Below are 13,095 nucleotides of genomic sequence, written 5' to 3' on the forward strand. Positions count from 1 at the left end.
ATTTCTCTCTAATCTGATGCAAAATAATGTTTAAACCAATTCTGTGCCAATTTAAAGGTGTATTTTAATATCTCTGCCTTTCTGATATCTTCCTTTTTCATGCTAACAGTTGCTTTATTTATTTATTTATTTATTTATTAATTTATTTATTTAAAATTGATCTTTATTAATTATTTACAAATAAAAAAACATATACTGTAATTATCAAACAGATATTATATATATATATATATATATATATATATATATATATATATATATATATATATATATATATATATATCATATATATATATGGGTACACAACACAACACATAAAGACAACCACAAAGAAAGACTAACCGGGGGTCATAACGATCCCCCAGATACCTATTCATAGTTACATCCTGGTAGATCTTTTCGTTCAGATAACATTGACTATTTTGAATACCAAACACTATCTAATTATAACTAAGTTTATATTTAATATTATATTGTTTACTCTATGTTTGTCCTCTTCTTTAGCCATATATACCAGTGTTCCCAGTTACTTTTTCTCTCTTAGGATATACGTTAATTTGTCCAAGTCAGCACAGTTCAATATCTTATTTATTATAAGTTGATCTGATGGTGTATTTGCATTTTTCCATTGCTAGGCCAGTGCCATTCTCGCTGCTATTGTAATATGGATGAATAGGTGCCAATCTTGTTTGCCCACGTCTTTTAGCTTGATTCCGAGTAAGTAAGAATCTGGAGTTAGGGGGAAACTTGCATCTGTTATCTCGTTCAACCATTTTTGAATCTTTTCCCAAAATTTCCTAATCTGAGGGCAGGTCCACCACTGGTGAAAAAAAGTACCCCTGGCCGAATTACACTTCCAACATTTGTCTGAAGATCCAGGGAACATTTTAGCTATCCTAGCTGGTGGGAGGTACCACCTATAAAACATTTTGTAAAAGTTCTCCTTAAATGCCGCTGATAGTGTCAATTTCATTGATCTATTCCATATTCCCTGCCATTCTTCAAGTTGCATTGGTCTTCCTAAATTTCTCTCCCAGGCAATCATCGTATGTTTTACTATCTCCTCAGCTGTATACCATGATAGCAAAAGATTATAAGTCTTAGATATAAATTTTGTTTCAACACGAAACAAGAAGTCATCTATCCAGCGGGTGTGTCGTTTGGTAGATACAATACTCTCGTTTGTCTTTACAGAATCTAGCTTGAATTTGGGCGTATGTTTAAACCAATTCTGTGCAAATTTAATGGTGTATTTTAATATCTCTGCCTTTCTGATATCTTCCTTTTTCATGCTAACAGTTGCTTTATTTTTGATAGCAGAAATGTTTTCAAATCAGCCTGTATATTATTCCCAGATTTAAAATGTAGGAAGAGAGGGAGGAAGATCACAAGAGATTACTAGATGAAATGTTGAAAGCTCCTTAGTCAACTGCTAAGTATCCACTAAGGAATGTTGTTCCAAGTATCACAACCCATAAATTTGGCACAGAAGTGCCAAAACTTGCTTATCTCTACCCTGCTTCAAATATTGGTCAATCTGCTGTTTAAAAATGAGTATTTGGGAACAAGCTTTCTTGGTTTGGTCTTCTGTATTAGAATAAGAAAAAGAAAAGTTTTATATTAAATTGGTCAGTAGGTGGTGCACTAAGGTTTTCAAAACATTTATTAGTTCTAGAGTTGCTTGCTTTGTGATCCTCATTCAGGATGTTGAGTGTATCTTTCCCTAAGTTAAATTTATCCGCTTTTATTTTATCTTACTTTTTAATACATCTGCTTTATTAATACAGAGGAATGATACATACACAAGAAGAAAAATAAATTGCATCCCCGAACATGTTAAGCTGTTAAATAGTTGTTTCTTCTGAAAGCAAAGGAGTTTTTAAAAGAAAAAATAAAGGAACTTCAGCAGAACTACCCCCTTGGCTTCTCTCAGTGATACATAATCTAGGGTTAGCAAAACTATCATGGATTTGGCTTTAAAATGATAATGTCCCTTGTTATAATTATTGATTTTTAAATTCCATCTTAATGGAAAATTTTGTTAAACATTACCACATATCTGTGATAAAATATGTGGAAGAAGGGAAGCTATTTATTTTTTTAAAAAAATCAGTATATCTAAAAGCCAGGTGCAACTGTAGAATTGTAACTGCAATAATTCATTACCAGCTCTAGCAGGGAGGCACCCAATAAACAGTCCAACACCCACTTTGAATAGCCTAATTGACATAATTCCCAATATTTCAATAAATGACTCATTGAATAGTGACTAACAATGATTTTGTAGCACTCTTAGATGCTTATTAGCACATATTCTTTGAGATGTACATCTAACAATTCTTTTCCCAAATGGTACACAACCATATTTAGCTAATCCAGTTTAACTCACAGATTAATTTGTGGGAAATCAAATTTTGGAGAGAAGAAGAAATTGGTGATTTATCATTGCAAATGATAAATGATGTTTTTTAAAAAATCAGAGAATGTTAATGATTACAACCCCACAAAACCTGTTAGTTTAAGACCAGAGTTTAATTCTACAAAGATTAAAAAACTAAAAGTGACATGTTTTATAAATTACCCCTCATACATCTACACTGCTATTTGGAAGAGTATATATAGCTGCTTTTGCAATCTTATTGTTTTACCAACATCAGTTTGCCTTCCACCAGGATAGTCTCTATATCAAGAAGCTGAAACCAGTGGGACAGGAGCAGGGAAAGCATATGATTCAATCTCCATCTCCTCCAAGAGGCCAAATGTCACTAGAGGTGAAGCTTGGGAAAATAAAGTGTATGTCCTGATATCATTTGTTCTTTCTGTCAAATCACACTGCCCACAGGACAGCTTTTGGGGAGCCCTAGGGAAGGATCTTCAGGCTCAGCACATTAAAAGAACTACCCTTATGAACACAGCATAATAGAGGGCTAACCTGAATATATAGTTAATAAATAACAACAGACAAGATGAGCTGGTAAAATTAATATATGGTGTGACAAAAATGCTGAGCATCTCAATCAAGTTCTCTCCAATTCCTCAAGCAATTTTTTGAATCTTGGTTTTGAAGGCACCTGAACACTGGGAACCCAGAACACCCTTTGCATTGGGAGGAAAAATATGAATAGCTCTGTACCAAATACGTGTCCAATATTTAATAGAATAACAGAGTTGGAAGGGATCTTGGAGGTCTTCTAGTCCAACCCCCTGCTCAGGCAGGAAATCCTATACCATTTCAGACAAATCATAGTCCAATCTCTTCTTAAAAAATCCCACTGTTGGAGCATTCACCACTTTTGGAAGCAAGTTGTTCCACTGATTAATTGTTCTGTCTGGAAATTTCTCCTTAATTTTATGTTGCTTCTCTCCTTGATTAGTTTCCATCAATTGCTTCTTGTCCTGCCTTCAGGTGCCTTAGAGAATAAGTTGACTCCCTCTTCTTTGTGGTAGCCCCTTAGATATTAGAACACTTCATGTCTTATTGATCAAAATGAGCAAGGCCAATTGTTAGAGGATTATGAAAACTCTAATTTAAATATCTTCCAGGCCCAAGTATGGCAAAGGCTTCAAACTCATTCTCCAAATGGGTCTTTATATATGCCCAGTGGCACCACTGAAGAGAGAAGCAAACATGAGGGAATCTCAAAATTAGCAGAAAAGGGGGAAAAAATTGGACAAGATTCAATAGAACCAACTAGAAGGTTCCTGCTCACTTGATCCAGAATACTGACCTAGGTTGTTTGGGAGAGCATGAGGAAGAAGAGGAGGAGGAGCCTAAAAAGGCATGGTTAGTTGACTGTGGGTTGGTTAGTGTTGGGCAGGATGGAACAAAGAAATTAGAATAGTCTCAGGGCACAAAAAATGAAGTCCAATGGCAGAGGATTTTATGAAAAATCACTTCTCAGATTTCTTGCCTACATGAATCATCAAACAAGTTAAAACATCAAGCTAATCCCATTCTACCTTTGTCGACTTTATCTTGATGTTTATTAATAGGGCTGATGAAATAACCTAAACAGGTCTTTGTTCCACTTTCTAGTTGTTTATATTAATCATGGCTTCTGAAAAAGGCTCTGGGTTCATAACAAAACAAATGATCCAGAATAACTTTTCTTCTTCTACAAAAAAAGGAGGCAATTGCTACAAGATGGATTTATCAGTTGACCAAAATACTCAAGCTAAGATTAAAACACTTTTTAAAAAGCACTAAAATAATTGCAGAACACTTTTATTTTTAAAAAAGCAAACAATCAGACCATGATAAGAAGCAAGACAATAAAAGGCATCTGTTAGTCCGTGGAAATAAGAACACCCAGCAAACATGCAATAACACTGAACCAAGTAGTTTTAAATTAGTGGAAGAGCAGTATCTGCTGTTTTTCCTGCTGTTGTTTTTGGTTTGTAAATTAAAAATTGTCTGATTGTAAGCAAAGGGAAGTACCGGTAATAATCTAGACCCGTTCTCCAATTTCTAAATTTCTGATAGCATGAAGAATGAGAAAGTTCATAATTTTTTATATTGTCTTTAAAGTCTTTAAAGTATAGAAAGACTATATTTTACAGTCTTTCTAACCCAATTGCTAACTGTAATGGTATGTGGGAATGACCTTGAGAGGCATGAAGGAGAATTGCTAAGTGGACAGATGGAATGTAAAAATGTCTCAGCCCACAGAAGGGGGAAAGGTATGGGAAACCTTTGAAAAGGCATCCTTCCTAGTTTTCTGGAGACTAAAAGGACAGGAGGGAAGAAATACTTTCAGACATGCAAGATTACTGTGAAGATTATTTTACAATAAAAATAGAGCTAGTATTTCTGGTTGTGCTTCTTCTCGGAATTACCTCACTGGGCTAACACTAACTCATCTCAGTCTCATACCCTTTGCAGTCTATTCAATCCTTTGTTAGCATCAATTTTTCTGATATTTGGCATAGCAGTAGGAGAAGGGAACCAGTACTGGAATTTATCCCATCAATGTCATAGCTTTGTTTTCCAGCCTTGAAGGGGGAAATCTAATCCCATGACTCAGTGGCAAAGAATTGTCATCTTGGTGGACCTATATAGAAATCGTAGTTTAAAAGCTCTTTATCAACCAGCATCCCTCAGACTGAAACTGTAGATATTTTAGAATATAATTTGCACTCATGTCTGCTGGAATGGCAAACTAAGAACAGGATAGTAGTTATAATCTAATTCCTCTGCTTTGGATAGACTGGATAAATGCCTTTGTTTAATTAAGAGTTATTAGGTTTAGGTTTAGGTTTTATTTGATTTGTATACCGCCCTACTCCCGAAGGACTCAGGGCGGTGAACAGCCAACAATAAAATACATAAATACACAAAATTTAAAAACCCGATAAAATCAAATTAAACTTTTTGGCCCAGACAAATTAAAATACCCCAATAATTTAAAAACAGATTAAAATTTACATATTTTAAAAAGGGAAGAGATCAGGCCAAGCCCGCTTGATGGAATAAAAAGGTCTTCACAGCACGGCGGAAGGAACGCAGATCCGGGATCCTCCGTATCTCCGGGGGGAGCTCATTCCAGATGGTAGGTGCCCCCACAGAGAAGGCTCTCCCCCTAGGGGCCGCCAGTCGACACTGTTTGGCTGACGGCAGCCGGAGGAGTCCCTCTCTATGAGAGCGTACTGGCCGGTGGGAGGCTATTGGTGGTAGTAGGCGGTCCCGTAAATAACCAGGCCCTAAGCCATGGAGCGCTTTAAAGGTGGTAACCAAAACCTTGAAGCGCACCCGGAAGACCACCGGGAGCCAGTGCAGCTCGCGCAGGAGAGGTGTTACATGGGAGCGCCATGTCGCTCCCATTACCACCCGCGCGGCTGCACTCTGCGCCAGTTGGAGCCTCCGGGTGCTCCTCAAAGGGAGCCCCATGTAGAGAGCATTACAATAGTCCAGGCGGGAGGTGACGAGGGCATGAGTGACCGTGCGTAATGAGTCCCGATCCAGAAAGGGACGCAACTGGCGAATCAGGCGGACCTGATAAAAAATCCTCCCGGTCACGGCCGTCAAGTGCTCTTCTAAAGACAGCCGTGAATCCAGGAGGACGCCCAAGTTGCGAGCCCTCTCCGTGGGGGCCAATGATTCGCCCCCAATAGTCAGTGATGGCGTCAACTGGCTATATCGGGACGTCGGAAACCACAGCCACTCGGTCTTGGATGGGTTGAGCCTGAGCCTGTTCCTCCCCATCCAGATCCGTACGGCCTCCAGGCACCGGGACATCACTTCAAGGGCATCGTTGGGGTGATCCGGGGTGGAGATGTACAGCTGGGTGTCATCAGCGTACTGATGGTACTCCACCCCGAAACCACGGATGATCTCGCCCAGCGGCTTCACATAAATGTTGAACAGGAGAGGTGAGAGGACCGACCCTTGCGGCACCCCACATATGAGGGGCCTCGGGGTCGACCTCTGTCCCCCTGTCAACACGGACTGCGACCGGTCAGAGAGAAAGGAGGAGAACCACCGCAACACGGTGCCTCCCACCCCTAACTCTTCCAACCGGTGCAGCATGATACCATGGTCGATGGTATCAAAAGCCGCTGAGAGATCTAACAGGACCAGGACAGAGGAGCACCCCCTGTCCCGAGCCCTCCAGAGATCATCAACCAACGCGACCAATGCCGTTTCCGTGCTGTACCCGGGCCTGAAGCCCGACTGGAACGGATCCAGATACGTCGTTTCATCCAGGTGCTGGGGAAGCTGTTGCGCAACCACACTCTCAACAACCTTTGCCACAAAACGAAGGTTGGAGACCGGACAATAATTTACCAACATTGCCGGGTCCAGGGAAGGCTTCTTGAGGAGAGGCCTCACCACCGCCTCTTTCAAGGCAGCAGGAAAGACACCCTCACCCAGCGAAGCATTTATAATCCCCTGGAACCAGCCTCGTGTCACCTCCCGAGAAGCCAGCACTAACCAGGAGGGACACGGGTCCAATAAACAAGTATACAATAATAATTGTAATAATAAACAATAAACATTAGAAATGGAATAATCTTGAAAGGCAGAACTCTGTTGTTGTTTTTACATTTCTAACTGGCATGCTTTATTGTCCCATTTGTCTGTGATTTCTAAAGGCCAATGGGCTGACACAAATGATTATTGCTTTAGTAAAACAAAACAAAACAACAACAACAAACAATAGCAAAGTATATTACTTTCAGCAAGGAAGCTGGGGGGTGGGGGGAACCACTGATAATTCAGCAAATACTTCAGGGTGACAGTTTATGTGATGAAGAAACATAAGAGATGGGAGTATACTATAACCAGTGCAGTAAGTTGTAGAAAAATAGTACCAAAATCAAAATGCCCCAATTTCAGATGTGATCAGATAGTGCTGATTTCCTGTCCATGTATTTTGTTTCAAGAGAAAGAATAATGTGTCTATTTGCATGCAGAACTAAAGAAAACAACATTAGCCTTATAAAAGAGCAAACATAGTAATCCACTCCAAAGAGCCTCTCCAAGCCATTCAGCTACAATGAAGATGGGGAAAGTTATATTAGATGCACCATAGATATGCACTGGTGTGTTCCATATAGCGATTATGTAAAATATGAAGGGGAACAACGTATCCTGCATTATAAAGCAGTGGATAACTAGGGTAGGTTAATCAACTGTCAAAAGTTGCTTGGGTGAATGCTCTCTTAGAATAACAAGATTACAAGATTCATGCAGTACAGTAAAGCGTATCTTAATTTCCTTTAGTTATGTGTTGTTCTGTTTTCTAGTTAATTGCCCAAAGCAGTGAACAATATGCATTTACTGAAATATATACCATCATATGTAAAAAACAAACAAACCAATAACAAAAGAGAACAGCACATTTAAATAATATGGCCAATTTAGTAAAGTGTAAATGGAAAATGGAAAACCTTATTTACTATTAAACTTTTTAAAAAGAATTATATTTTGATTGAAGCTTTTAACAATAAGATGAAAACTAATACAAACTAATATAAAGTAAGAAAGACAAAAAAAGAAAGCAAAGAGAAAGCAAAGAGAAAGAAAAGAAAAAGTTGAATAAAAATAGGAAAAAAAATCAAAGAAGTGGCTTCCAGTCTTCACAATAGTTATAAGTACAATTATTTTTTAAATTCACTCTCTAAAGTTACATCATTTCTTTTCTTTCTATAATCTAATGTCTAATCATCAAAGTCATGAATCACAAATTCATTTTTTCAACTTTGCATTTAATTTTTCTTTAACTTAAACTCAGCTCCTGGGGACAATATGGACAAGTAAATCCTTGTAATTTTCTTGGCAGGAATGCGGGAGCATCCTTTTACTGACTTCCAAGTTTTTCCCAATTTCTCAGTGTGTTCTATCAACTTGGGGACTTCCTTGGGGACTTCCTTGGGGACTTCCTAGTGTCTTCCATCCCAGCAGTAACCAGATTTGATCCTTCTTAGTTTGCTTAGGCATTAGGCTTAGGCATTAATATTGTTATTTTTCATTAATATGCCATTTTCAATAATAAAATATGTTCTAGTGCTGTGATGGCAAACCTATGGCACATGTGCCAGAAGTGGCATGCAGAGCCATCTCTCCGGGCACGTGAGCCATCACCCATTGCTCTTCTGTGTTTCACTGTACTGGCCAGCTGGTGTTCCCGCGTGCGGGAGCACCGGAAACCGGAAGAGCAGCCGTCCCGTGCGCATGCACATGCCAAGAAGATGATCTTCTGGGTTCTGGCACATGCATATGTGGCGGGTGGGAGTGTGTTTGGGGATTGTTATGTGTGTTGGACCTAGTCTTTGGGTGTTAAGTGAATCTCGTTGTATGGGTATACTGTGTATACACGTACAATGACAATAAAGTTATTTATTTATTTATGCACCAGCCATCTGGTTTTCACGTGTGCATGCACTCCAGAAACCGGAAGACCAAGTGGCCAGTGCATGCACCAGGCGGCTACTCTTCCAGTTTCCGGCACATACGTACACACATTTTGGCACTCGGTGCCGGAAAGGTTCGTCCTAGTGGTTCACAATAACATTAATTGTTGGATGAGTTATTTTTAAAAAAAATAAAAATCCCCACAGATTCAAATAAAGCTGAAAAACACCAGAATGTAATAAACTCATTAACAAATAAATAAAGATGGAAACAATCCAGGTAGCTCACACTGCAAGTGCTGTTCTTATTGCCATGCAAAGAAGCCTTGTTCAAATACAGCTTTGGGGAGGGGAGAGAATCTTCCTACAGGACTCAATGGTTGGCACCTGACCTGATGCTCTTGCCTTGGTGCTCCAGAGGAAGTTGATAGCAGCAAATAAGAGCAGGCATCCCACATATCTCCTTGGCTTGGATACTTTGTATTGCACTTCCATTTATCCTGGGAATCCTGATCCAAATCTATATTCCAATCAGCACTCCTGTCTCTAACAATGTCTACAATGTAAATGCTTCTCCAAATGAGGTAGGTAGCTGCCTACCCTAATGCTCCAACCCAGATGTCATCTGCCTGTTTGTGGAAGCAAGACTTTTGTTTGCTCTTGCAGACTTTACTTCACCTATGTCAGCACCACACATGTAAAAAAACAAACAAACCCACAAAGACCTCTTATGTTGTGAGTTGAAGTTACTTCTCCACAAATCCAACCCAGCTGTGGTTCCTGAGTCACAAAAACACACAGGAAGCCACCCCTCCTTTTCTTTCTGCAACACATCCTTAGTTCTGCTGTGCTTCCAGAAGGACTTCATTCCCAGATGTTTCCCTAGTAAATTGAGAAAAGTTGTAAGACAGGGAGATCGTTTTGTGCAGGGGGCTTGGGTGCAACTTTCATCCAACACCCAGAGAGCCACTGCAAGCAAACCTTGCAGATAACATTGAGGGACACCCAGCAACTTCCCCAATGTCTCTTCCCTTACCCTATGGATCAAATATAGCTTACGGATGGATCAAATACATGCTCCTGGGTTCGATTTTAACATCGTTTCTTTCTACCAGACCTTTTTTTCCCTACCATTTTTTTAAAGCAGCCTTTTGGGGAGTTAACCGAAGTATATAGTAAAATTGCCACAAAGAACTACTATACAGACCACACATGATGCATCCCAGCAAGTGGACTTTATTGCCCGCATATAAGCTTACTCTGTAGAGATTCTCAGTCATCCAGGTCATGGTTGTCCCAAAGGTGCTTTTTTTCTGGAGGCATCTGGACTTCCTTGTTTTTTCTTCTTCAAAGAAAAGTCTTCAAAGAAAAACAAAACAAAACAAGAAGTCCAGTCGCCTCCAGAAAAAAGCACCTTTGGGACTTAACTCTTTCGCCTGCTTTCTTTCCTGCCCTTATGTCCCCGTTCGCCAGGGCCGTGGTGGATGCTGGGAGCTGTCCAGGGACGAGCGGTTCTGAAGGTAAGCGGAGAGTTTGAGCACCTTGAGCACCGCAGGAAACTACAACTCCCGGCAAACAATTCCGAAAGGGAAAGGAGGGCAAAGGGGGAAAGAAAGATAGCGGATGGGAAGGTGGAGGGCGTCCAATCCTGCCTGCTTCCTCTAGTGGGCGCAACTGAACTGGAAGGAGGGGACGTGAGGTGGGGGGGAACGGACGGAGAGGGCTGGGGAGGAGGCGGGGGGGCGCACGGAGCGGGCGGCTTCGGCTCGGCTTGTCTGCAGCCGCACTCTGGCGTGAAGAGCTCCCCTGTTCCGTGCGCGCGCAGAGGCGGCTCCCTCAGTCCGGGCTGTGCAGACAGCGCTGAGCGAAGCGCTGCACCTGATCGCGCTTCGCCGAGAAGGAGAAAGAGAGCGAGAGAGAGAGAGCGAGCGAGCGAGTAAGAGAGACGCCGGCTGGGTTGGGTTGGGCTGGGCTGGGCTGAGCTGCGGAGAGACAAAAGAAGAGCCAGGCAGCCCCCTCGAGGTTCCCGCGGCTGCCATCACTCGGGTTGCTCGCCGCACCCCTCGTTGGCGGACACTTGCTGCTGCTGGGGAAGGAGCGGGGCGGCTGCAACTGAAGGACCCCCCTCCCCCCAAAAAAAACCAAACCAAAAAAAAAAACCACCTCCTTCGCTCCATGGCCGAGCAGCCCTGAGGCGTGCGGCGGCGGCGGCGGCGGCTGGAGCTGGAGCCCCAAAGAGAAGCGCGCGAACCCCCGCAGCCGCCCCCGCGGGCGCTTTCTCTGGATCTTCCGCGGGATTCTCGCCTCGGCGGCCGGGCGGCGCACGATGCGCCCTGCTGCTCTCTTCTGATCGCCAGCCCCACCGCGATGATCTCTCCGGATCAGCAGCAGCAGCAGCAGCAGCCCAACCATGTCGTGGCGACCATTGAAAATCTGCCTCCCGAGGGCATCGGTGGCGGCGGCGGCCGGAGCTGCATCTCCGCCCCGCCTTCCTCCAGTGTGAGCCAGAAGATCCGTAAAGTGTTTAACAGGTGAGCTGGCTTGGAGGGCTCCTCACGCATCCCGGCCACAATAGCCATCCCCGCAAAGGTCGCTTTCCTCGGAAGGGGAGCGAGAGCGGCAGAAGGGGCCATTCAGATCCAGCATCCTAATGTGGGGTTTGTGTATGTGTGTGTATTATTAAAACGCTGGTTCAAGCGCCCTGCGGCTTCCTAATAATCCCTTCTCCACATCGGCTGGCTGGCTGGCTGGGTGGGTGGGGCTGAATCGGGCATTGTAAGAGAAGAGTAACTCTGCACATGTTCGGAGTAGCCGGAGGTCGGCCCTGGCCTGAATTGGAAACGGATCGCAACGCTAGATAATCCTAGCCCAGTCTCGAATGCAAGTCCTAGTAGAAAACGCCCTCTGGGCACCAAGGCATCCAGTGGAGTTCCCCACTGAAGAAGAAGAAGTCTCAGGCTGGGTGCTTTTGTTTAAGAGTTTCTGTGGGCAGGGATGGCGTGACAGAAAGGGTCATCCATTTTCTTCAGCACACTGGCTTTGATTAAAGAGCATCTGTCATGATGGAGGGTAGCTTGTTTAAGGAGATTCTTCTGAAAACCCTAGCTAGTTGGTGCTTGGGGCTAGCTGGTGCTTGGGAAAGGGGCAAAATGGAAGCCTGATTTTTGGAAGCAGCACTAAAATACTCATCGAAGCCCACAGATGCATCCTCACCAGAAGAAAAGGTGGGATGGAAGCAAAATCAATGTCCCGCCCTTTCCTTTTTTCAATCCTTCAACTCAGTTTAACAGAATGGAAGAGCCCCAAACGTTTTTTACACTGTGGTAGATGTTTTGGGAAAACTAGCTTCTCTTCCTGCTTTTGTGTGTGTGTGCATCTGGCAAAGTGCAAGGGAAACTTGATCCAGATATCCTGGAGCAGGGCAGGAATGCCGAACTGGAAAGGTTAACTCTTGTGGAGTTCCTTTCGTTGCCTAAGGGATGGAGGCAAAGCTGTTCTATTTATGACCAAAGTGTCTTCTTTTGCTCCTGGCTGTGAGAAAAGATCATGTTTGGTTGGGGAAGTATAGTATAGCATTTGTGAGCTGCTCAGGAATCTTGTTAACTCTCTACGAAAAATATCTTTTTAAGCAGCTGTTTGTACACCACCAGGAATCTTTCTTGTAGCTTATGCTGTAGATCTGGAATAATATAGCTTCATTTCCTTCTTTTCCTGTGAAAATCCTCAGCAGTGAAAAATGATTGTGTGGTGCCATTTCAAGTCTCAGTGGGAAAATCTCCAAGGAACTTATGCCCGGGTTGGATTACTTGAGAGAGGAACATGAAGAGGGAAGGATTTGGAAACCCATCCGAGTTGATTAGTTTTATTTCAATGGTATGCATTGTGGTTATTTTTAGTATTCCAAACAAATGAAGCTTTTTGCTTCCTGACATTTTCATGAGACTCAGATTAGTTCAAGTCTGCCTGTTCTTGATAGAGGAAAATTCTCATTGTCAAAATGATCTGAATTTATAATGTACGAAGAGATAGAACCTGTTGGTGAGGCAAAGCTAAGATTGCCTTGGCAGGTAGCCAATAATAAATAAGGGAAAAATATGGGAAAGGAATTGCACAAATTTACAAAAGAATCTCTGTTTCAAGATCAATTGAGTTTAAAATTGTTATCTCTTTCAAATGGTAACTCCTCAGTTTATTTGTTCTATGTCTGATCTCCTTATATATCCTTAATGGTATCTTCTTGTG

General features: G+C 42.2%; 1 protein-coding gene across 1 annotated transcript in view; it reads left to right on the forward strand.

The window, feature by feature from the left end:
- The first annotated feature begins 10,557 nt into the window (after nucleotides 1-10,557).
- Nucleotides 10,558-13,095, forward strand: part of SLC35F1 (solute carrier family 35 member F1) — a 233,486-nt gene continuing 230,948 nt past the window's right edge. The window contains exon 1 of the mRNA XM_034418687.3: nucleotides 10,558-11,384. Coding sequence (XP_034274578.2) covers nucleotides 11,221-11,384 — 164 coding nt within the window. The 5' untranslated portion in view covers nucleotides 10,558-11,220. The remainder of the gene's footprint in view (nucleotides 11,385-13,095) is intronic.

The sequence above is a fragment of the Pantherophis guttatus genome, chromosome 1 (assembly GCF_059756535.1).
Source record: "Pantherophis guttatus breed Tessera chromosome 1, ASM5975653v1, whole genome shotgun sequence".
In the NCBI taxonomy this organism is placed as follows: domain Eukaryota; kingdom Metazoa; phylum Chordata; class Lepidosauria; order Squamata; family Colubridae; genus Pantherophis; species Pantherophis guttatus.